General features: G+C 47.8%; 1 protein-coding gene across 22 annotated transcripts in view; it reads right to left on the bottom strand.

The window, feature by feature from the left end:
* Positions 1 to 22,823, bottom strand: part of ZMYND8 (zinc finger MYND-type containing 8) — a 106,040-nt gene that overhangs the window by 1,962 nt on the left and 81,255 nt on the right. For 14 of the 22 annotated variants that reach the window (XM_025039911.1, XM_025039912.1, XM_015596994.2 and 11 more), the window contains 7 exons: positions 18,696 to 18,932; positions 16,416 to 16,606; positions 11,875 to 11,955; positions 10,133 to 10,211; positions 8,208 to 8,447; positions 6,297 to 6,457; positions 1,468 to 1,551 (listed from right to left, as the gene is read on the bottom strand). In XM_025039911.1, the coding sequence (XP_024895679.1) occupies positions 1,468 to 1,551; positions 6,297 to 6,457; positions 8,208 to 8,447; positions 10,133 to 10,211; positions 11,875 to 11,955; positions 16,416 to 16,606; positions 18,696 to 18,932 (1,073 nt within the window). Of the gene's footprint in view, positions 1 to 1,467; positions 1,552 to 5,198; positions 5,266 to 6,296; positions 6,458 to 8,207; positions 8,448 to 10,132; positions 10,212 to 11,874; positions 11,956 to 16,415; positions 16,607 to 18,695; positions 18,933 to 22,823 lie in introns of all 22 variants that reach the window. The other 8 variants (XM_006921893.3, XM_006921892.3, XM_025039904.1 and 5 more) reach the window with 3 other exon arrangements.

Raw genomic sequence — 22,823 nt, forward strand, 5'->3', positions numbered from 1 at the left:
TGTGGTACCTGGAACTGTGTGCCCTGGTGACATGACTGGATGACACCGAGCACCCCAGGTACCTGTATGCGAGCTGGGCCACAGGAAAAAGGCACCGAAATTTGGCATTCGACCTACTTACTTTAATATTAAAGAAGTTTCATTAATCAATTTATAGGCAACAGACTTATAACCAAACCACCCAAAGAAGCAGATCATAAAGCAAAAGAAACGTGGGCCAGAATGGTCAAGTCCCACTGGGGACACAGACCCACTGATTCCCAGGAAAGACGAGCTTGAGAGTCAGAGGAGGATGCGGAACCAGAGTTAAGATCTAGGAGAGCTTCAAGGACGGGTCTACCACAGGAGCTAAACGGTGGCCGAGTCAGAAATGAGGAAGTTGAAGGAAGAGCCAAATGAGGCGTCTGTAAAACTAGCAAACCACCCAGACCCGCGGGCTCGCTGGACCGTCCACTACCAGAGATCTATCAGCAAACCGCCAGACCCCATCATCTCTGAGATCATTTACCCAGCTCAGACAGATTGGAACAAAACACCTTTTAATTTTCTGGAGTGCAGCGGCTGAAAGTTGTCAACTGTTAAGCTTAGAGACAGAATCGGAATAAGTGAGGAGGGGACCGGATCATCGCCCGGGGGGGTGACATTTCCTATCACCTGGTAAAAAGGCATGCGAGTGTTTAGTCATGAGTTCTGTTTCTGAAACACAAATGGAGAAGGGAATGATGTGCGTCCATCTCTAGAGTGAGGCGGTCACTCAGCTGTAGTCACTTGCATCAAGGACCAAAAGGGAGTTAGTATTCTGCAGACCTGGGGTCAAGGGCCCACTCCTAAGAATCCTCAATCTACCTCTCCTTAACTCTTCTTTCAGATTTGTGATGCCTGCATCTTTAGGTGTTTTGGAAGGTCTTTGGGGAGTGGTGCAGTTAGTTGGTTATCCCCATACATGAGAAAATTCTACAACAATGCAGTTGAGCCACATCATGTCCCCCACCCCCACCTCCAGCTCTGGTGAAAGCAGAGAAGGCACTAGAAGAAATGGGCTGAGCTCAGTACCGCATCTGCGCCGCACAGCCAGGTTGTACCTGCGGGGCCTAACTCCCCACGTGGACAGGACACAGGGCGCTGGCTGGCGTGGCCAATCGCTGTGGGGAGAATCAGCGTAAACCTAAGACCCTTTAAGAAAAGAGCAAAGATGAACAAGCCCCAAGGAGACAAACCAGACGCTCTGACTTTCTCATTCCCCTACTACTAGAGAGAACCAGCCGAGAAGAGACGCAAGCCAAAGCAAGACCCGTCACTCAAAAGAAGAGTAGAAGGCACGCCCCACAAAGAAAGAAACACACACACACACACACACACACACACACACACACACAACACTGTTTTCCCTTTTGACATTCTGAAACGAGCCTTCTGCGTGCCAGGAGTAAGTCCCCGGCAGGTTCTGTGAGACAGGGTCATACTTACACTTCTGGGCGGGGTAGGTGGGGTGCGGCTGGTGGTCTGTGGTGGTTGGGGCATAGGCAGGTTGCTTGTCACACCTGTCGCTAACTGAAGAGATAGCACAGGCAGCCTCAGAGTCTGTCAGAGCTCAAATCCACACAACCCCGAAGTGCTATGTTTGTTCATTAATACGCTACTGCTCCTAGAACTGGTTCGCTTTACATCACCTTTCTCCAACTTAATGCATTCGCAGGAGACTAAGCAGTTTTAAAAATGCGTATTAAACCATAAACTGGACACAGCATGGCATTACAGGTGTAAATAAGGTACACAGTGACGTAAAAGCCAACTTTATAAGCCATAGATTCTCAAAATTTTGAAAGCAGAATCCTCAGCCACCAGGCTCTGCTGACAGCCTGACTTGGCCAAGGGACCAGGACCACGGCAAGGCGGGAGATGCCACCCAAGTGATTCAGGTTACTCAGGGCACATAACTCATCTCCTGCCGAGGCTGGTGACAGAACAGGGAGAAGGGGGCCATGAAGGTGCACGTGGGGAGGCAGATGAGGAAGGGGCTACGGGATCAGCTACCAAGTCAGCCACATTCTCAGCTCTGACAGTCAGACACCAACGAGTAACATCTGAAACCGAAGAGTCAAGAATCAGTGATATGAAAGGCGTCTCCAAAAAATAACTAATACGGTGAAGAGTCTGCTAGGGAATGACTGAAGACACAATCAAGGAGAAGAAAAAGAAAGTCCAGGAAGAAGTCAAGGTCATACAAGAACGGGAATGTTCTCACAGGACACTATCTGACCCTACAACAAGTGTGTCACAACGACAGAGACACGAATTATCGCGTTTCGCATTTTCAGACTCGGCCAATGGCCCATAGCGAGAAGACTCAGCTGCAGTTACAGACCAGAACTCATATTCTCAACCCCGATGATGGAAAGTCACAGGGGAGAAGATGGAGAGTCTACCTGTGACAGGGGTAGCGGGTAGGTGAGGTGAGAGAGGAGATTCTGCCTCGAGCTGCCAGAGCAAGAACCGAAGAGGAAGTGTTGTATTTGGCCAAGGTAACCCACAGCACACAAACCAGTGACATAACTAGTTTGGGACGAGGCTGGGGAAAACAGGTCACCTACGACCCTCATTCTCATTTCCTTAAAGCTGGAAATCAACAAGCAACTTCTGAAAATAAAGACCAGAAGGAGGAATACAGAGAAGAACATTATTAACAAATAAAGAGGTGAGTACCAGACACACCAAGCCCCAGCGGAGACCAGGACCGGGCAGGACGTTTCCTGTGCCATCTTATTGCCTCTAACTAAATGCATGTAATGCTCTGATTCGAATCTTAAAATTAAGAGACAAGTAAACAGGAGGGGCCCATGGTCACCAGAGGAAGCTCATACCTCCCCATACCCCCCACTAAACCCTTCTCCATTCCAACGAGCCTCCTTACTTACCCTCCTAGTACCAGATGCCTATGAAGAACTAGCGACCTCAGGTTTTATAGAGCCCGCTCTCAAGATTTCATCTGCTTTGTCACCAACAGCGACAGCCAGCAGAAGTTAGACGTATGAGGAATTCGAAGAGGAATTGTCTGCCTTGTTCACCACTAAACCCCTGGCCCTACACCTAGCACAGAGCCTGGCCGCAGAGATACTCCACAAACTCTTGCCTATCCCCCAGCTCTCTGCAGAATGCCCAGTGTCATGCACCCTCCAAGAATCGCAAGTAGAATTTGGGATCCTTCCCTCCCCCACTTCCTGCTCCTTCTTCTTCCTCCATCAAGTCGGCAGACTCCTGGGGATCATTCTTTCCTCCCCAACCCACTCGGCACCAAGTCACCAGCATCTACAGGGCTTTTTGTCCCCTCTCTCCAAGCTGAGCCTTCCTTTCCGTCCCCTTGGCCTGCAGTGTGCTTTAGGTTGGGGTCAGCCAACTATGTGGCCCACAGACCAAATCTAGCCCAATGCCTGTTTTTTCCAATATAGTTTCACTGGAGCATCATGGCCATACTCATGTGTATACGTGTTACTTACATGTGCTTTCATCCCACAGTGGCAGAGCTCAACAGTTGCAACGGAGACCGCGTGGCCCATGAAGCTTAAAAATATTTACTATCTGGCCCTTTGCAGACTTTGTAGACCCCTTGGGTTCAGGGATACCGTATTCCCCTCAGAAATGCACAATGATGCAGCTCCCAGCCATGTTTCTGCCTATGACCTACTTATTCCGACAGCTGCCACACACCACAGCATCTGCCTTCTTCCCAACGCCATGCTGACCCCACCACTTCGTGGCCCCAAAACCTAAACAGCGTTTCTCCAACTTGGGCCTTTCTCACACTGCCTTCCTAATCTGACACGTCCACAACCCTCCTACGTAGACTCAGTTCGTGTTTTTATTTTAAACGCATTTTTAAACTTGAGTAAAGCAGAAACTTTTATCATCACCCCCCAAAAGCAGAAAATCAATCAACACTTGCCACACATAGGAGGCAACTCTATAAAGAAACATAAGAAACACCAAATTGTAGCACTGATTTCTAGTTGGGTACCACCACGCGGCTCAGGTCGGAAGTCTGCTCTTTGTTAAAAAGAGAAACTAGCAAACATCGACGTGCGAAAGACAGCACCAAATCGAACTTGTCCTCAGAGATTTCGTCAGAACCGAAGGGGAAGTGAGGAGTTACTTTTCTGAGAGACGATGCGATTGTATTTCATGCCCAGTTCACAGACTCTGTAAAATCGGTTCTGAATCCCACTCTCCCGTCCCTTCGGGGATCCTTCTCCTTCACCCTAAAAACAAACACCACTTTTTCCTCTGTGCACTTAACACGCGAAAGTGAAATAAAATTTTTGGAATTATTCAGCAGAGAGAGAGAGAAAGATCTCAGAGCTGAAAAACCTTGAATTAATTAAGCAAAACTGTCCTCAATGAAGACACCGTCTTTGAACCCATCTGGCATGACCCAAAACGGGTCTGGAGAGTACAGGAGAAAGACCCTTCGGACAGCTCAAATCTCACAGAGAAAATCCAAAAGTCTCAGAAAACCCCCTTAATACAGCCTGCGAGGTTATTTATTCCCTAAGAGGAAAGGTTTTTTACAGAAAGACCATCCACCTAAAATTTGTCTTGATTTCCCTAAACTATCAAGTGCCCTCATCCACCAAATACAAGTGCTGGGACCTCAGGCACAAAGCTTGCCCCAGTTTCATGTACTGTGGTCATTTCCTCGGAAACGGACCTGCCCAACCCAAACGCACAGCGCCTACCCCGCACCAGGTCAGCAACAGAACCCTCTGTCCAAACGCAGTTTCATGTGGGGCCCCGGCTAAATAAAACAGATGCAGCAGGACCTCGAATAACATCGTTTCGTTCAACGTTATTTCTATTATAACATTGACGAGATGCCGTTAAGAACCACTCGTTTCTGTCAACGAGCCTACGGTGACGTTGGTCTCATCACTTGAAAGTTGCAAAAAACCTACCCACAACGCAAAGTGAGAACTTACTGTACAAGCAAACACTGATCAGTTTGGAGAGGCGTCTGAGACTGACCTGCCCAGCCACGCCCTCACCCCCCAGTGACCCACCCAGGGCACCCCCAGGGATCCCTAAGGATCCACAGTAGTTTGAAAACCACTGCCATTGAAACCCTTATAGTCCTCTCTGAGAAATAGGCTTCCCCTCCGCCAGTGTGGGACGTGAGAGCAGCATTCACCCACCAGGGGGCAACATACCAGAGCCTTGGTTGGAGCCTAAGAGAATGGAGGAGGGCGTCTCCCTGGAGCCAGAAAGGTCGAGGGTCTAGAAATACAAAGAGAGAGAGATGGACTCAAGGCACTGGGGCCAATGTAGCCCCCAGGGAAGCCCAGGGATCCATGGGGGTGCTCGTTTCTTCCCCCCAGGCACCTTCGTGCCCTCTGCCTGCTGCGCTCAGGCCGGGGAGGCCAGGTCAGCTGGGGTGGCCCTCTACCTATGCTCTGTCCCCAGACTGAACAGGTGGAAGGACAGCACTGGGGTGGCCCCTTACTCTACCCTGTAGCCACAGCTTCCAGAACATTCACTATTTCCTCAACCTCCCTCACTGATCTATCCACCCTCCAGACTTTTACCATATCCAAAAAAGGAAGTATATTACTCCAAAATTATATTAATTCACTTTTATTTCACACTAACCTCTAACTAGGCCATAGTATCAATAAAATCAAAGGGTGCTGACTGATGAAATAATAACTTTTTTTCCCTAATACACACTGGAATAAAAACATAAAAGGTATCCATGTGCCACCTAAAATAATGTTTGCATGCAATCCATCCATGTCACAAACCCCACACACGGAAACTAGAAGGCACCATCTTCACTGTCCGATATGGTGGCCACAACGCTGTGACTGTGAGCACTGAAATTGATTGAAATGCAATTACAATGTAAAATTCAGGTCCTCAGTCACACCACCAAGATTCAAGTGCTCAGCGGCCACAGGTGGCTGGCGGCTACCACTCCGGACAGAGCAGACACCAAACACGCTCCCCGTCACGGAAGGTTCTGCTAGACAATGCTGTTCTGAACTTCGAGAGTCGCCAGGAAGCAGCTGCCAAGTCACACCAATGTCCACTTGGGCTCCACGTTCCTCTGCCCCTGCCCGCAAGCCCACTGGTAAAAAGGAACCCTGCCTGCTAGGACGGTCACCCCCGCCTGCAGCCTGACTGCCCCGACGACACACACACCTACTACAGTGGGGCGCTTTCAGGGGCGGCCGGCATGGGGACAGGTCCTGAGACTCTGCCTGGCCCAAAGGGTTGGAGTCACCGGCCAACGGCCTGCGGATACTCACCGAGCCACCATCCTTGCTCTTCTCGGCAGACGGCTCCTTCTCTTTCGAGGCGCTGGCTGTGTCCGAAGGGGCTGCCTGCGTGCTGGAGGAACTCCCCTGGGATGACTTGTTTAGTGTTTCTGTGTTCACCTCGGAATCTGCTTCCTGCGGAGGGGCGGTAGCTGGGGGCGAAGGAGGGAAAAGCCACGGGTGAGCCGAGTGGGACGGTTCCCGGGCCGGCGGCAGAGGCCCGCTCTGCACGTGGCGGCTCCAAAGCTCAGTCAACTCACGACTCAACAACCAGGGCCCAGTGCGGGCCCCAAGCAGCCAGACCTCCACGGCCTTCCAGAAGCTGGAATTCCAGACCGTGTGTGAACTGTTAATTTTTACAGCAATTCATGTCTTATTAAAGCATTGTGGAGATGAAAGCGCGTTCACAGAACAAACGCAGGTCGTCATCAAGCGCCAGCTACTGTGGATCTAGAATTACTCCCTTCGTAACTTCTGGTCTTAGATCTATTTCAGCCCTATGGAACCGCTTCCTTCTGAGGCAAGGAGGGGGGACCCCATGCGGAAAAGCAACATGACGTCTGTCAGAGAGAGGCATGCAGCGCCTGGAGACGGAAGAAACTTGGACAAACTGAAAAACGGCATTCAAGAGAAATTTCAGGAGGATGGACATTACGACACCACCATGAAAGGAAAGCTGAGGGACGATCTGGCCACACTGTCGTAACACGAAAGGGTCGCCGGACACTTTTTTTTGGCAGAACTTAGGAGAATTTAACTCTGCTACGGAAAGAGATTTAAGAAGACATCTCCCTTACACTTCCAGAATGAACCCTTAAATACGGTCCAGATGCTGCAATTCTTTATATCTAGGATGTCTGTATGTGCCCCAATAAAATTAAATTACAAAACTCTATTTAAAAAAAAAAAAAAACCCACAACCACCAAGACATCTCCCTACGGAAGGTTAAAGGACTCTGCAACGTATGGCTTAAAAATCACTTTTTAAAAATAATAAAATAACAGAAGATCAGTATAGAGCTGGAGTTGGCAACCTAGCGCCACCTGTTTCCGTAAATAAAGTTTTATTGGAACGCAGCCACAGCTGCCATTTATATAGTGTCTGAGGCTGCTCTGGCCTTACACAGAAGAACTGAGCAGTTTCGACGCACCACATGGCCCACAAATCCTAAAATATTCATTCTCTGGACTCTTTCGCAAAAAGAGTTTGCCAACCCCGGCCTAGAGAGCGTCTCTCAAACTTCTTCATTTATACGACAACTTTGAAAATTTTGCCCGTCTAAATATAGACATACTACACAGTCACATTATTTTGTTATTTTAATTTAAATAGAGCCTTTAAAATGGAGACTTTTAATTCTACGCATATAAAGCTAATATCGTTTGCCACAAGTAAAAGCTAACTGAAAACATTACTTTTAAGATGTTATTAATAAATTCTAACTAGACAGCGTTTCCAGTTGGAGTCTCCTGGCCTGAGACCCGAGACCTGCTCTGCTTTGTGTTAGTTAGAAGAGATCACAGATTAGTTCCACACCAACACTCCGTTAAAACTACCACTAACGTCTGCGGTTACTGCCAACACTGTGGGGCGGGGCAGGGCGGGGCCACAAAATGTCCCCCCGCTGAGAACCACTGCAACTCACAGGAAACTCCCTCGTCTGGGCCGTCCTTACAAGCCCCGCTCTTTGGCAAACAATGCAAAGGAGACCAGAGGTTGGAAACTCCTGCACCTCCGGCCTCGGCCACGTGCAAAAGCTGACGTCGCACTTGTGAGAGGCACAGCTGTTTGGGAGGGAGCGTGGCGAGGGGCTAGGCAAGCCACCATCGCCGCGCCGGCCTACGAGGGCGCCCACACCCACCCCGCTGCAGCCAGGGCCGGAAACGTCCGCGTGGCCGTACCTGACTGGGTGCAGGATTTCATGTGCTCGGGCCAGTGGGCCTGCTGGCAGGGGTAGTCGCAGTAGCTGGTGTTCCAGCAGCAGTAGAAAATGGCCTCCTTCTTGCAGTTGGCACACCACTGCTTCTTCTTCGTCTCGTCCACCGCCTGCTGCTTTTCCAGCTCCAGCTGCTTCTTCACCTCGGCGATGAGCCGGTCCCGCTCCTGCTCCAGGCTCTGCCGCATCTCAGCCATGGTCAGCTCTGACAGAGGAGGAGAGAGCACTCCGGCTTCATCCCCCGTCCCCCAGTGCGGGGTGTGGAGGGTGTCCAAATGGATCCTGACACAGATGTGAGCTGTAGCTCGGAGGTGCCCCGGCTGGGTACCCCGCTGGGCTGTTAACACAGCCCCCCCAAGCCCCGGTATCTTCATCTCTAAAACGGGCACTCATCACACCGACCTGACTGAGCTGTGTTAACAGCAAGTTAAGGTAAACGAGAGGTATCTCAATTAACGACACAGCAATCACAGGAGCCCCTGGGTGCTTGGTTCTGTGGGAAGCCTCCAAATAAAGCCTCAAACCAATTTCCACTCAACTCAATTTCAATTTTGTCCTAAGTAGAAGCCTTTTTTTTCCTATCAAACACTTATATGCAGGCACAATTCTGAGCACTTTATAAATATTAACTCGTTTATACCTAGGATGTCTGTATGTGCCCATGAGGTAAGGACTACTATAATGCCCCTTTCACAGATGAGGAAACTGAGGCACACGGCTAATACGGGCAGAGCTGGGACCAGAACTCAGACTTGCTTTCTTTTCAGTGTGTTTAGTGGCAATGGATCCAGCCTACCAGAGAGGGCGCTGTGGCCGACCATTATGCTGACAGACAGCTGTCAAACTGCCCCCTCTCCTGAGATCTCTCTCATTTTACTTCAGACATCTGCAACTCACCTGGGAGCGACCTGCACACTGAAATAAATGGTTTCTCCATTCCTTAAAATCCTCTTCCTGAAATTTAAAAATGGACCCTTCAAAACAGACCAGTAAAGAAAATCCACAAGTATTTTTTTCCAAATGTGCAGTCACTACTTAAAAATAGAGACTGCATAAAAATAGATTCTTTGACTTTACTAGAAAAACAAGAAGAAGCAACAACATCCAAATAAACATCCCACATGGTGACAAGATAGAGAACAGCGGGCTCCTCTTCTGTCGGCTTCATGAGAATTTGAGTTTACACCATGTGATTTCACCATATACCACCGGTGAGCAAGTGGGCACACCTGGGCATGCCTCCCTAACAAAAGAGAGCCTATGGTTTGAGCAGCCTATCTCTGGGGCTGCTATTACATGAGGGTCTGAAACAAAGTTGCTCTATCTGTGGGGGTAAAAACCTGCAACAATATTCACACAGAAGGGTAGCCAGTCTAACCCAGCGACCGACAATGCAGCTTGTGGGACGCAGAGGCAGTATTCCAGAATTTGTTCAAATACTTAATATTCAATGGTTAGGAGGGCAAGTCTGGACTTGAATCATGGCTGTGTGACTTTGAACAACTTCCATAACATGTCCATGCCTCGGTTTCTTCATCTGAAAACCAGGGTGAGAGAGAGACCCCTTTATCAGAGGGTTTCTGGAAGAATTATTTAATTCATGAAAAAGCACTTAAAACAGTTCCTGGCCCCAAGGTAAGAGTTCAATAAGTAGGAGCTGCTATTACTCTCATTACTATCATTTTGTTGCTGATGTTGATATTTTGAAGAGAGTGTTTTTTACACCTGGTTTTGTACCTGCTTTTATACCTGGCTTCCCCGGGTTGGCCTCTCCAGGAGTCTGTGGTCTCCCTAGCCTACTTTTGACTCAATTCCCTTCGGGGCCTGACTCCAGAGGTGCGACGAAGTTCACGTCCATAACCTTTCTCAGTGCCTTTTGCCGGGCCTTACCCAAGTTGTGTTTCATTTCAGACAGCTCCTGCTGGTGCAGCCACTGAAGCTTCTCAATCTCGATCCTCAGCCTGCGGATCTGTAGCGGAAGAGAAAGACTTAAATGGTGCGTCTGAAAAATAAGTATGTAAAACATAGATTGTATAAACATTTTTTTCAAAAGGCGTGTCTGGGGGCCCTTCACCAGCAGGGCCCAGAAGCTCGACCTCTCACTGTGAATGAAGGAGCAGACAGCCTGGGTCTGTGCTGAGCCCCCCACAGCTACACTCTAGAGAGACAGGCCAGTGGGTTAACCCAAAGTCACAAGAAATTGTTCCAGAAAACTAAATACAAGCAGTCCATCTTTTCTAAGAAATAGTGGCACTAGGAGAAGCCACTTAAAAGTGAAAACGAAGACCAGCGTTTCATAATAAATAACACATAAGATTTTTGATTAGGACTTTGGCCTACAAAAATGAAACTAATAACAAATAACGATAGCTCTATTTTACCTCTTACCTAAGGTTTTAGGTGGGGACCAGAGCCATTCACTTGAAATTCCAAAGCCTAATATCTCAAAACCAAGGGGTATTTTGGGGGAGAGGGGTTTAAGTTCGGGGCCAAATTCATTTGGAGGAGAAAAGAAATCCATCTAAAATGAAAACAAGGTATCCGTCCCCTCTCTCCAGCCCCGTGTTTAAAAATCACAATGTTCTAGCTGGGGAGATGCCGCCCTTCCCTCTTCCTCCACAGCGGCGCCCTGGAGATGCTGGGGTGTCACCACTGGAGGGTGACACTGGCATCTAGTGGGTAGAAGCAAAGGATGCTGCTAAACATCCTACAATAGACAGGATGGCCCCTATGACAGAGAATTACCGGGCACAAGTGTCAGCAGAGCCGAGGTTGAAAAACCCTGATTCATCCCACCTCGTGTGAACAATGACATGGTTCACTACAGAAATATGTCCAGTGTGGGGGGCTGCCGCCCATTACTTCTCTCAAAATCTGAACAATTCTGGCATGCATCTCGTAGGACTCAAGATTTCAAGTGAAACTTTATGGACCCACACTTTCAACTGTGTGCCTATTCTTAAAATGAACAACCAAAGAATAAAGTTTGGCGGGGGGCTGGGGTGGGAGGTTTTGCTAAAGCAACATTTTCCCCTCTTGCTTGATGTTCCCAGCATAATCAGAAAGAGGGTCACATTAGCAAAAATATCCAAGGTGATTCACTGATTTCTTGGGGGACCTCTTTTAAACCTTTATACCCACATTGTACACTGTCGAAGGCCTCTCGGGGCACGTTCTTGAAGCTTTTCTTCTTCACCCGAGGGCCAGCCTAACCCTGCCAGGCCCTCGTTGGTCAATGGCTTTACATGGGACTGCCACAGTTCTCCATCGCTGGTATAAAAAAAGTCCAAACTTACAGAGACGACCAAGGAGCCAATTTTACATGGAGCAAAAAGAACTCGTTTCCAGTTTCAGCAGTGGGTTAACAACTCAGGCTCTGGTTTGGGCTGTTTTATGAGAAGGGGACTGCTCACGTAGCATGGGCATGTCTCTGTAGCATCAGCCTTCTGGCTCAATGAAGAAACACCCTCACCAACAAGCCCCATCGGCCCAGCAGGCCTGGCGACCGGAGCCGGGGCCCCAGGACTGGGGCGGGGGGCAGGGTGATCCTGGAGAAGCTTCCTCACGACACCATCCCACAGCAGCCCACAAAACACTCTTAGCAAATAGAGAATGAACGTGTCGTCTCTGACCTCGGCTATTGTGCTTCCAGCAGTGTTTTTAGAAAGATCGTTATATATTTCTGTCATCGTTCCTTTTATTGCATCCATCATCTGAAAGATAAAAACAGAAACAATTCAACTGATCGCTTCTCTGAGGCTTTTCTAGATAACATGCATCTAAACTCTAGCTGCATAAAAGCAGCAGGTCCCCACTGGTGGGGCATATTCCTGGCATCGAGTGGGTAGAAACTGGGGGTGCACCACCGTGCACAGAACAGCCCCCACGACAAAGGATTACCCAGCCCAAAATGTCACAGGTGCTAAGGCTGAGAAACCCTGATATAAACCAGAGCAGGGTCACCCACAAGTTCTCTGTTTCGCATTCTGGGAGCAGCTCATGTAGTTTCTACAGCCACAGGCTGAACTAGAGAGGCTGAACTAGGCCCCCAGATGTGTTCTATGTGGGCAGCACAGCACAGTGGGTTCAAAGGAGGGATTGTTATATTGTGTAGCTGTTGTTTTTCAATTCTTTCCCCTTAAGAAAACAGTTTCATTGCTATACCATGTAATTCACCCATTTAAAGTGTAAAATTCAATGGCTTTTACCATATTCAGAGTTGTGTACCCATCACCACCACCAATTCAGAACCTTTTCATTACCCCTAACAGGAACTCTACTCTCCCTACACCTTCACACCCCCTCAAAATGCCCATTGCCATCCCCCAGCCCCTGACAACCACTAATCTGCTTTCTAACTCTATAAATTTGCTTAATCTAGAGATTTCATATAGATGGAATCAGACAGTATGTGGTCCTCTGTGACTGGCTTGTCTGACTTAGCATAACATTTCAAGGTTATCTGTTTTGCAGGGTGTATCAGGACTTCATTCCTTTTTATAGACCAATACTAGAGTCCATTGTGTGGATGTAGCTGGTTTGTTATTCTAATGCCTTTGATCAGGACACTGCCTTTCCAGTTTGTGTAGCTATCTGACCCACGTGGGGATCAGCGAGCTTGTGACACAGGCTCAGGTCTACCCAGCAGGCACCCAGGTATCTGATGACCGAATGTACTCACAGGATGAATTTCTCTCCTACCTCCCCCTGGCTGGCTGGCTGCTCCCCGCATCACAAGAGAAAGAGAGGACAGGAGACCAAACTAGGGCTCAGGCTCGGCCTTGCTACTGCCGAGCCTCCCCTGCGTTTTGCAGCCTGAAGGCAGGACAAAGAGCACCCTCGTATCTGATGTCCCAGATGCGTCCCCGCCACTACCTCTTACCACCCACCCTGTCCGAGCCTCGTTTCCCCATGCAGAAGGCAGGGATAACAACAGCGCCCCCAGGTGGGGTGTGCACAGGGACTGAATAAGAAAATCACATGAAGGCTATGTGGTCCAGTGCCCGCTGCAGAACAGGTGTCCATAAAGAAATACCTGTTCGTCTTTTACAGAAAAATTCACATAGGTATGTAATTGTGAAACTACTGCCAAACCCCCAAACGGTAACCCCAACTTCACCCTCAAATGGGGGGAAAATGAGTAAAATAAAATATCTGTCGCCCCTTGCTTATTGTGGGGCCACCCTGGGACGCTGCCAGCAAAAACAGTGCGCTTTATGCAGCTTTACGGTCAGTCATTCTGCCTGGGCCTCCTTACTCCACTGCACCATCCACGTCAATTTAAAATATTAAAACGAAATTGCTTAAAACTTTAGAAAATGAATGAAATATAATATGTTCCTAACGCCACGGTTACATTCCATTCTAAAGAAATCATCAATTTGTGGACCGACTTTCACTCTTCCTTCCAAATATAGCAAAGAACTCGATGTTAATAAAGAAAGTCTTTCTGCCAAAACACACAAATCTGGGTCTTCAACTCGGGATCACCTCGGAGACAGGAAAGTTCATCAGCTCTAAAAATATGTCACCGTGCTCATTTTCTTAACTGCAAAGAAAATGTCTAATGAAAAATGTTCCATTCTTCGATTTTGCTGTGAGGGGAAAGGAGGAGGCAGAAAGTAACAATAAAAAATGGTTTACAGGAGCTACGAAAAACGGCTCGGTGCAAACCACCAGCCAGATCCTGGCCTCGCTTTTCTCATCTGTAAAGAGACAGCTGGGACCAAATCAAACAGAAGGTGATACAAGGCTCAATTTGCAAGCAGAACTAGAGACCATTTAGGCAATTCCAGATAACTCTTTCTATCAGTAATGAAAAAATCACTCCCCTTTAATTCTCTTGAAATCCTATAGATCGTATTAGAAAACCTCAGTTTGGTGCCAGGAAACGCTCTGATGATACTCTCTCATTTTAACAAAAGGAACGGACAAGGAACAGTATCTGATGAGGTTAAACGTCATTTTAAGTTATGTCAATTTAAGTAAAATTTCATTTAAATAAAAGTATTAAGTCAATACTAGTTCAGGTGGGGAACAGGTAAGACAAAAACCTCGAGGATGGCAAGAAATAACTGACATCTGAATCTTCCTATTGTGAAGCTTGGGGACTCTATGACAATTCCTGCATTGGAGTCAAAAGAGGGAAAGGCATACTAAATAAGAGACAAAGTTATCCCCCAAGACAAGGTTCTGATTATCTCTTCAGCCACACTGAATCTTAAGTAGAGTTGCTTAAAAAAGGCACATGCAAAAAACAATCAGTTTGTGGACACTGGACTCCTGTGGTCGGCAGGCTGCATGTGAATTCACAAACCAGTTCAAAGCCACTGTCTAGATCCTGGCTGCTGCCACCCAAACCTCAGCTCAACCATTCACTGTGTGACAAGTCACATAACCTCGCTGGGACTCAGTTTTCTCACCTATAAAATGGGGGCGATACCAGTAGCTATCTCATCAATTTGTCAGGAAGATTAAGTAATATACAGAAAGCACTGAGAACAGTGTCTGGCCCAGAGTAAAAGCCATGCAAACATAAGCTATCACTAAGTGTCATCGTACCTGGTATGACAGACAGACTAGACTCCAAGATGGCTGGCCTGGCAACCTACTTCCAACCAACAGAATGTGGTGAAGGTAATGGATGGGGGCTCACTTCTGTGCTTAGGCTGTGTAAGATGGTAACTTCCATCTTGCTGGTAGCCTTTCTCTGTCACAGGCTTCAATGAAGCAAGCTGCCATGTTGGGAAGGCGTACGTGGCAAGGGACAAGGGTGGACTCCAGCCAAGAGCCAGTTAGGAACTGAGGCCCTCAAGGCAGTGATCCCTGTCAACCATCACCTAAGTGAGCTTAGAATGGGTCCTTTCTCAGTCTTCAGATGAAATCTCAACCCCAGAAGACACCATGACAGCAGTCAACCAGAGGTCCTGAAACGGGGACCCAGCTCAGCCACGCCTGGGCTCCGGACCCATAGAAACTATGAGGTAAGAAACGTGTTTTTTGCTACGTTTTGTGGTAATTTGTGAGGCAAAAGAGGAAACTAATACACCTAGGTAGAAGGATCTTAAAAATCACCAACAAAAATTATATATCTATCTCTCACGCTATCCAGTACTAAAAACGGTTACACCTTTAACATGATAATAGCAACTCTTTATCATAAGACTTCAAGAATTCTGGAAACAACTATTTTCACCCATTTTCTCTAAAAACCTGAATAAATTACTCATTTAGTAACTAACTGGTAATTTTCACAATAGTAAAGAGGAAATTATTATTATTACCTACTTACTAGTTTGCTAAATGCTTAAATTATTACTCATTAGCTACTATGAATAGCCACTGATAGTAATAAGCTCAGTGATGAGAAGTTAGGGAACAACACACACTTAATCAACGACCCTACACCAAGCACCTACTATGTGCCAGGCATGGTTCTAGGCCCTGGCAGTGAGCAAAACAGACCAAATCCCATCCTTGGGGAGCTGGCATTTCTGGGAGTTACTTACTGCCGAGTAAGGGCACTGCATGTCACTCCAGAGCACTCTCTTGGCGGTGAGAACTGCAAGTTTTCTTAGCCCAAATTCAACCAATGAGCATAAAATCACTTGGCCAATTAAGAGAGAAAAAGAAAGAGCCCGCACAGCGAACACTGCTAGTGAACAACACACAGCGAGAACCTGGCCCGCCGTGCCGCTCGACAAGGACTACGCCTCGGAGGACGGGCCATCCTGGTCCCTGGGAAAATCTAGGTGTGGACATCACACCTTATAAGTGTCACGTTTAAGCCCCTATCACTTTTATTCTCCATCGCTTCGAAAAGCAAACCAGCCCTTAGGCCTGCTATTAACTAAGAAAGGAAAAGAAATTTGTTCCAGCACTTAGGGAAAATCTGTCTTAAGGAGGGACGTGCATTCTGAAGCCTAAGTGTCATTCTGTGTCACTGTCCTGTTATGTACTGACTTTAGAAGCTAAGCCCTCTCGGCCTAAGAGTCAGTCTAGAATAGTCTACACTTCCAACATAGAGCCGAAGGAAGAATTAGTCTTAGAGACCCTCAATAAAAACAGCGTCTTCTCCCCTCAACACCCGCTAAAGCCTGCGAGGTCCTGACCCTCGCAGTCCCCTAAGGAAGCTGGTGCTCCGACAGCCCGCCAGGCGCCTGCTGGCACTCACTTTGCTAGTGTACTTGGCTATGTCCGCGGCGACATCAGCAGAGGCGGTGGCGATGGGCAGGTCGGCGCTGACGGAAGATGCGAGGGTGCTCGTGGACCCCGAGCTGGTGACCAGGGGTGACGACTGAGTGCTGGTCACCAGGGTGATGGTGGAGGTGGACGGGCTCTGCGTGATCTCCTTCTGTTGGACAGCTAGGAAAGCAAAGTGTCCTGGTCACCCCACTGCTGCGAGAAGGGCCAGTCCCAGCACAAAGCCATGGTGAGGGAGTGAAGGCCCAGATCTTAGGCCCTGGGAGCTTTTCCACGTTCAGGTGACAAAGATTTTCTCCTTGACCAAATATCAGCCAGGCTCTTCCTCACTTAGCTCGACCATGGTGTATAAAGACTTAAACACCAACGTAGCTTCTAAGAGCTCAAGGCCGCATCCCTGGGGTGACCCCAGCCCCCTTTAAAGTGTCTGCCTGAGAAAACTCAAGGCCACTCAAAGAACTGACTGTTCAGGAGAATATCTAAAGATGGGGCCCCTGTCTCCAGCTTCTAGGGGAAGTCAGAAGCTGAACTCCGATAGGTGTCAGTTAGCAAACCCCGGTGGGTTTCACGTGGACCAGCCATCTTCCCACTTTTGTAAATGTTCACATTCCTGACTATTGTCCCACCCACCCCCTCCCCCCTTGCTATCACCTCATTCTCCTCTTAAAACACCCAGTCACCTCTGTACAAATCAAAGTCGACTTCAGTTTACACCGGACTTTTTTCCCTATGTTAAAAGTCCGTTCCTGAATAAATTCTGTCCTTATCACTTTAAGTAGAGTCCAGCTTTGTCTTTGACACAAGAAAACGTGGAGATGGAGAAACACACCATCAATGAGCCTCTTCTTGCCTAAGTTCTTCTGGGGAAGGTTCAGAATGCTTATAGGGTATAAAGACAGAAGACTGGAACCAGTCACCCCAAATCTCAGAATCCTAGATTCAGTTCTGTCCCACCAACTCTTGAAAAAGGGGGATCAAGCCAGCTGCACTCCACCCTATTCGATCTTTCAGCCTTCCCTCTCCCCAATCTTTGAAGGGTTTCGTTGGGGGGCCAATTCAAGATGTGGCTGCCTTTCGACCTCCTATTCTACGGCTACTCTGAATTCAGAGTCCTACTCACTAGCTACACTCACTACTTGAAAGCTTCAGTCAAGGAGTCCAACCTTCAAGGACTCAGATGCATGTCTTCCCCATGGACGAGACCTGCATCAGTGCACACAGGAGCTGGGCAATGGCTACCCATCAGATGAGCACTCTCTCCGCCCCTTCGTCAGCCTCCTGCACGGCTGGTGGGGGATTTTGACTTTGCAACTTTAGCACCCGGTTCTCAGTGCCGGCTCTTCTTGTGGATGTGGCCAATCCCCAGTCACTGAGATAGGCTTTGCTACTGACTTCTCGCCTCATTCTTTCCATAATAATGGCCAGAGGTTCACAAGGGTGCACAAGGAAACAAATACAACAGTATGCACTGCAGCACTGCTTACAACAGGGAAAAACTGGAAGCAACCAAAATGCCCATCCGTAGGGGAATATTTTAAATAAACTATGGCATACTATGCAGCAGTCTAAAATAAGATAGAGCTGTGTGTACTGACATGGACGGACCTCCAAAACATGCTGATGGGTGGGGGGAAAAAAATGGTACCATTTTCATGTTTTAAAAAAGGAAAAAAAAAAAGGAGTATTGTAATGGAGAGTCATATATATAAATATATATGCGTACGTGCATAAAAAAGGTTTCACAGTTAACAGTGGCCACTGAGAAAGGGAGGAGGATAAAACGGAAGGCCAATCGGGACAACTGCATAAATTGGGACAAATTTTGCATAAATATCTTGCCCCCTTTCCAAGGAGAATATATGCATGTATCATTTATAAAATGGAAAAAAAAAATTAAAAGTAAAAAAATCAGGTTACAAAACGATTTCTAAAAGTAATGCCGAGTGGAATGTGTGAGGCCTTCAGGGTACAAATGGCCACGAAACAAACGGGAACTAAAAAAAGAAAAAAGAAAAAGGAAAAAGAAAAGAAAAGAAAAGAATGGTTTTTCTCCTGTCGATGTGGCAAAAAAAGGGACCGGACGCCACGGAGAGCAGAAGGGGAGGCTCGGTACCTTTCACAGCCTGTCTGGTCTGATATCTCGTCCCCTGGGAAGACTGAGGCTGCTGCTGCTGGTTTTGCTGCTGCTGCTGCTGCTGCTGGCGCTGCATCTTCTGCATGTGCCACTTTTGGGAGGACGTTTGAAACTTACTTGATGAGTTCCACACGACCCGCTGCACGGCCGGCGCAGTCTCCTTCGGTAAAAGCGGCCTCTGCTTTTTCACCGGGCTCCCTGTGGCGGCGGCGGCTGGGGCCGTGACCGTGGACGTGGTGCTGGTGGTGGCCGTGACACCAGCCGTGGGAGTTTGGGAGGACGAGCGGGTGAGGACCGGCGTTTCGGGGGGAGACTGGCTGCCTGTCGTCGTGACCGGTGGCGCTTTAGCTACAACTGAAGCCAACGCAGGGAAAAGCAAACAAAGAAAAAGCGGATTGGATTCAGGTTCGCCTGCAGGGTCTCCCGGCCAGCAAGTTCTGGGGGAAACAACCCGGGTCCAGGTACGTCCCCAAAATTTGCCCCCCCTACATATTCTCACCTTATTTACTTAGCATCTTCTATCTCAGCTATCAGCCTCCTCTTGTGAGCACCTGCTCACATCTGGACATGTCAAAGCCTCTGGGGAAAACGGGGTGAACCAGACCCAGCCCGTGCCCTCAAGATGCCCGTGAACTTGAGGAGGAGGCAGTGCACGAACAGTCACACTACCAGTGTCCTGTCTTCTGAAGTCAGAACTGGGTGGATACTAAGAGAAAGACCCAGCCAAAGTCAATCCAGGAATTAAGAGAAACCCTCTGGCTACAGCGTGTACCCCAAAGAAACGGATGGGTTCCCAATGGCCGAGGCACTGAATAACATTAAATCATTCAAAACCAAAAGTGTCCCTTTAACCTCGTTTGAGTCCCTCCAGGACAAAGTCTCAGCCTGGCAACCCGCGCCTTGACGCCTAACACTAAATGGGATTCCACCCCAAGACCAGAACCTTCCAGACACGATGTATTATCTAGAATTTGAGTGGCTTCCTTTGGATTTCATTTATTCTTGCGATAAATGTACGACAGGTATAGCAAGCAATACTGGTTTACCTATTGTGTGATGGTCAAGTGATGGAAAATGGGTTTAATTTTTTTTAAAGAGTAAGTTGTTTCAAATAAAAATACTAAGTCAATAACTATATACAAGCAGGACTTGAGAATGGCAAAGATAATGAACATGAATGCCTCAAGTTTGGAGAAAGCTGCTTTACGGAGTATGTCTTCTGGGAGGAGCTGGGCCATGGGGGTGGAGGTTTGGGTTTCACCAGGCAGAGCTGAGACTCTGGAGGGAAATAGCATTAGCCAAGACATGTTTAAACAGGGAACATTTCGGTGAGTGAGGGAGGCAGTGAGCAAGGGGGGGCCGGAAGGCAGGTTAGAGCCAGAAGCACTGAGCGGCACAGACAGGGGCAACAATGTGAGGGCTTGTTTAGAGAACAGGGGTCAGTTATCGCTGGCAAGGTGAGCCTCCCCACAAGGATCACACACTAAGCACAGCTGCAAGTCAGCACCCCAATCGTAGATGATGTGCTTGGATATCAAACTCCTTTTAATGAAGACTCCGCCCGTCTTTCCAGATTTGTAACTCCTAGAAAAGACCTGAGTCTTGATTATTCTAGGGAAGATTTTCAGTGAGCTGTGGGTCTTGGAACACCAAGGAAATGGAGAAGGAAAGACAAGATGACTTTTCTGACAAGGGAGGCTTTCTTGGTGCTTATTGCATCTGGCTGGCCCTCCCGCCCCTCTGGAGAGGAGAGCTCAGCCAAGTTCATAGGCAAGGGTATGGGGTGGGACTGGAAGGGGAGCTCTTCCTGCAGTGAGGAGCCTCAACCCTTCCCCAGGACAACCTGCCGAACACTGGATAGAGAACCTGCCCCTTTCAGGGGCGCAGGTAGCTTTGAACCCGGCCCTTCTAAGAACCCACAGAGGGAATGGTCTCCAGGTAGGGTTCCTCACCTGCAGAAGTACCTTCAATACCATCCTCTTTTCTGCCATGTGACCGAAAAATACACTATTATTATTGATTAGCGAGCCTAGTCTCCGCCTCAGTCAAAGGGCAACCACAAAAAGATCCTTTTCTTTCTCTTGATCTGTAAAAGCAAATGGCCAGCTTTGCATATTGCTCTGCAGGAATCACGCCTAGCCCGCTTTTCCAAGTAAAAAACTGGCATTTGCAATCTGAAAAGATTCTAGGCCCAAAACACTCTTTGGGGGTTATCATTCAGACACTAATGTATTTGAATTTCTAGGGGATTCTGATGGTTCATGAAGAGGAAAAACAAAAGGCTCTGGAAAATTCTGTTTGTTCTAGAAACTCAGAGTATGTCATCAATTACCTATAGCCCAAAAAAGTGTCGCTCCCTGAATGGCCAGCACCCAGATGCTGCCCCCGTCAAATTAACCTACTTATTCCAGAGTTTGGCTACTGTCTTGTATGTAAAATGAGGATTTTTTTAAAAAGTTACCGATGTTACAGGTGAGCACAGGTCTCTAAGTGAGCTCCCTTTGCCTGTTCTGTCATCACTTGCTATTACAAACTGTTTTAGTATCATGAGGATTCACATTCTATGCATAAACTGAATTCCTAGCCAAAGGGATGTTTAAGTTCACCAGAGCACACTCTAAAATGCCCTTCGCTTTAATAAATTCATAAAAGCACATCGTTGAAAAGATGCTCTACTGTAGAATAGGAAATCGGACACAAAGCCTCTTCTTCAAGCCCAAACCATCGTCAGGGGGAGGATCTGGAATTTAAGAATAGTTGGTTTTGCCCCAACCCCTGGGAATCTGCTCTAACTGAATTATATTTTAGAATCATCTTCAGCTTAATCCTCCACCACAAACTCAGGGCATCCTGGAGAAATTTCCCTCCAACATCAGTGCAAGGGAAGAGCTCTGCTTCATGTAATTGACTGGATTTTTTTTTATTATTGTTTGGAAAATATGAGATCTTTAAAGGCTGGGGACCCCAATCCCTGGGCCACAGACCGGACCAGTACGTGGCCTGTTAGCAACCAAGCCGCACAGCAGGAGGTGAGCAGCAGGCGAGGGAGCGAAGCTTCATCTGTATTTGCAGCCGCTCCCCAGCACTAGCATCACCGCCTCAGCTCCACCTCAGATCCTCAGGCATGAGACTTTCATGGGGGCACCGGTCCCTGGTGCCAGAAAGACTGGGGACCACTGTCTTAAGAAACTGTGTTTCCTCTTTTGCTTTGACTGCTGGGCAGCTCGGAGCCAAAATGAATCCCAACTTTGCTAACTCTGAAGGATGAAACACTATGTATTTCTGTATACAAACTCTTCCCAGACCTCTCACTATTCTACTGTATTTGCATTTTGTTTCATGATTATGAATTCATGTGAATCTGTCACAAATCCCTTCTGGAAAAGGAAGGAGCATAAAACCAATCAATGAAAAGATCTGTTCCAGAAAGAAGGGGACAGTGTAAATATATTTCAGTATCATTCATAGGAACACTGCCATCTGTACCCAAATATTCCCACAAACCTCATGGAATAAATGCTATTCCTACTGTTCTCTGCAACATGAGAGGCGGTCCTTCAAAGCCCATTTTTAGAGGCCATCCGCAAATCTAAGAGATGACTCAGGGATGCTGTGGTGGTCTACCCTTCCTGTCTCACTCAAGTGCTCTCTCTCTCCCTCCTGCACATGCAGAGACATGTCAGCCTCGCTTGATGACCTGCAGAAATAAAGGTTCCAGAACAGCTCAGACTATGACACAATCGCAGAGGAAAGATCCTCAAGGCCTGTCTGTGACTTCCCTTTTAAGCAGCCAGACTATGCCCAGGGGACATAGAATCACATCTTAACGCAAGGGTTTGGTTGAGAAGCTAGCTCCTGTCACAAGTTAGGCATAATCAAAAATGAACCCTGGTGACCCCTTAAGCTACTCACAAAGTACATATCTTTTACGGGGCTATATCGTCTTCATTTACCCTTGGTCAATGTTTCTCCCGGGCCCTCAATGAATTCTTCATTACCTTTCTTGGGCATGTTGGGATCCCCTCCCTAACCACTTGCCAAACCAACAGAAAATGTGCTGACTGCTTTGTCAATGGAAAGGACACCCTTCAAATCATTCCCACGTGCCTTCTGAGGGTTTGCTAACATGCCTGGCTGCAGCAGGCCTGCGGACAGCCACTGTTGGTTCAGCCTATAAAACCAGCAACAGAAGCACTGCTGAGACTCAAGCAGTTGTTCTCAACCAGGGGACATTCTGCCTTCCAG

This window comes from Pteropus alecto, unplaced genomic scaffold (assembly GCF_000325575.1).
Source record: "Pteropus alecto unplaced genomic scaffold, ASM32557v1 scaffold45, whole genome shotgun sequence".
Classification (NCBI taxonomy): domain Eukaryota; kingdom Metazoa; phylum Chordata; class Mammalia; order Chiroptera; family Pteropodidae; genus Pteropus; species Pteropus alecto.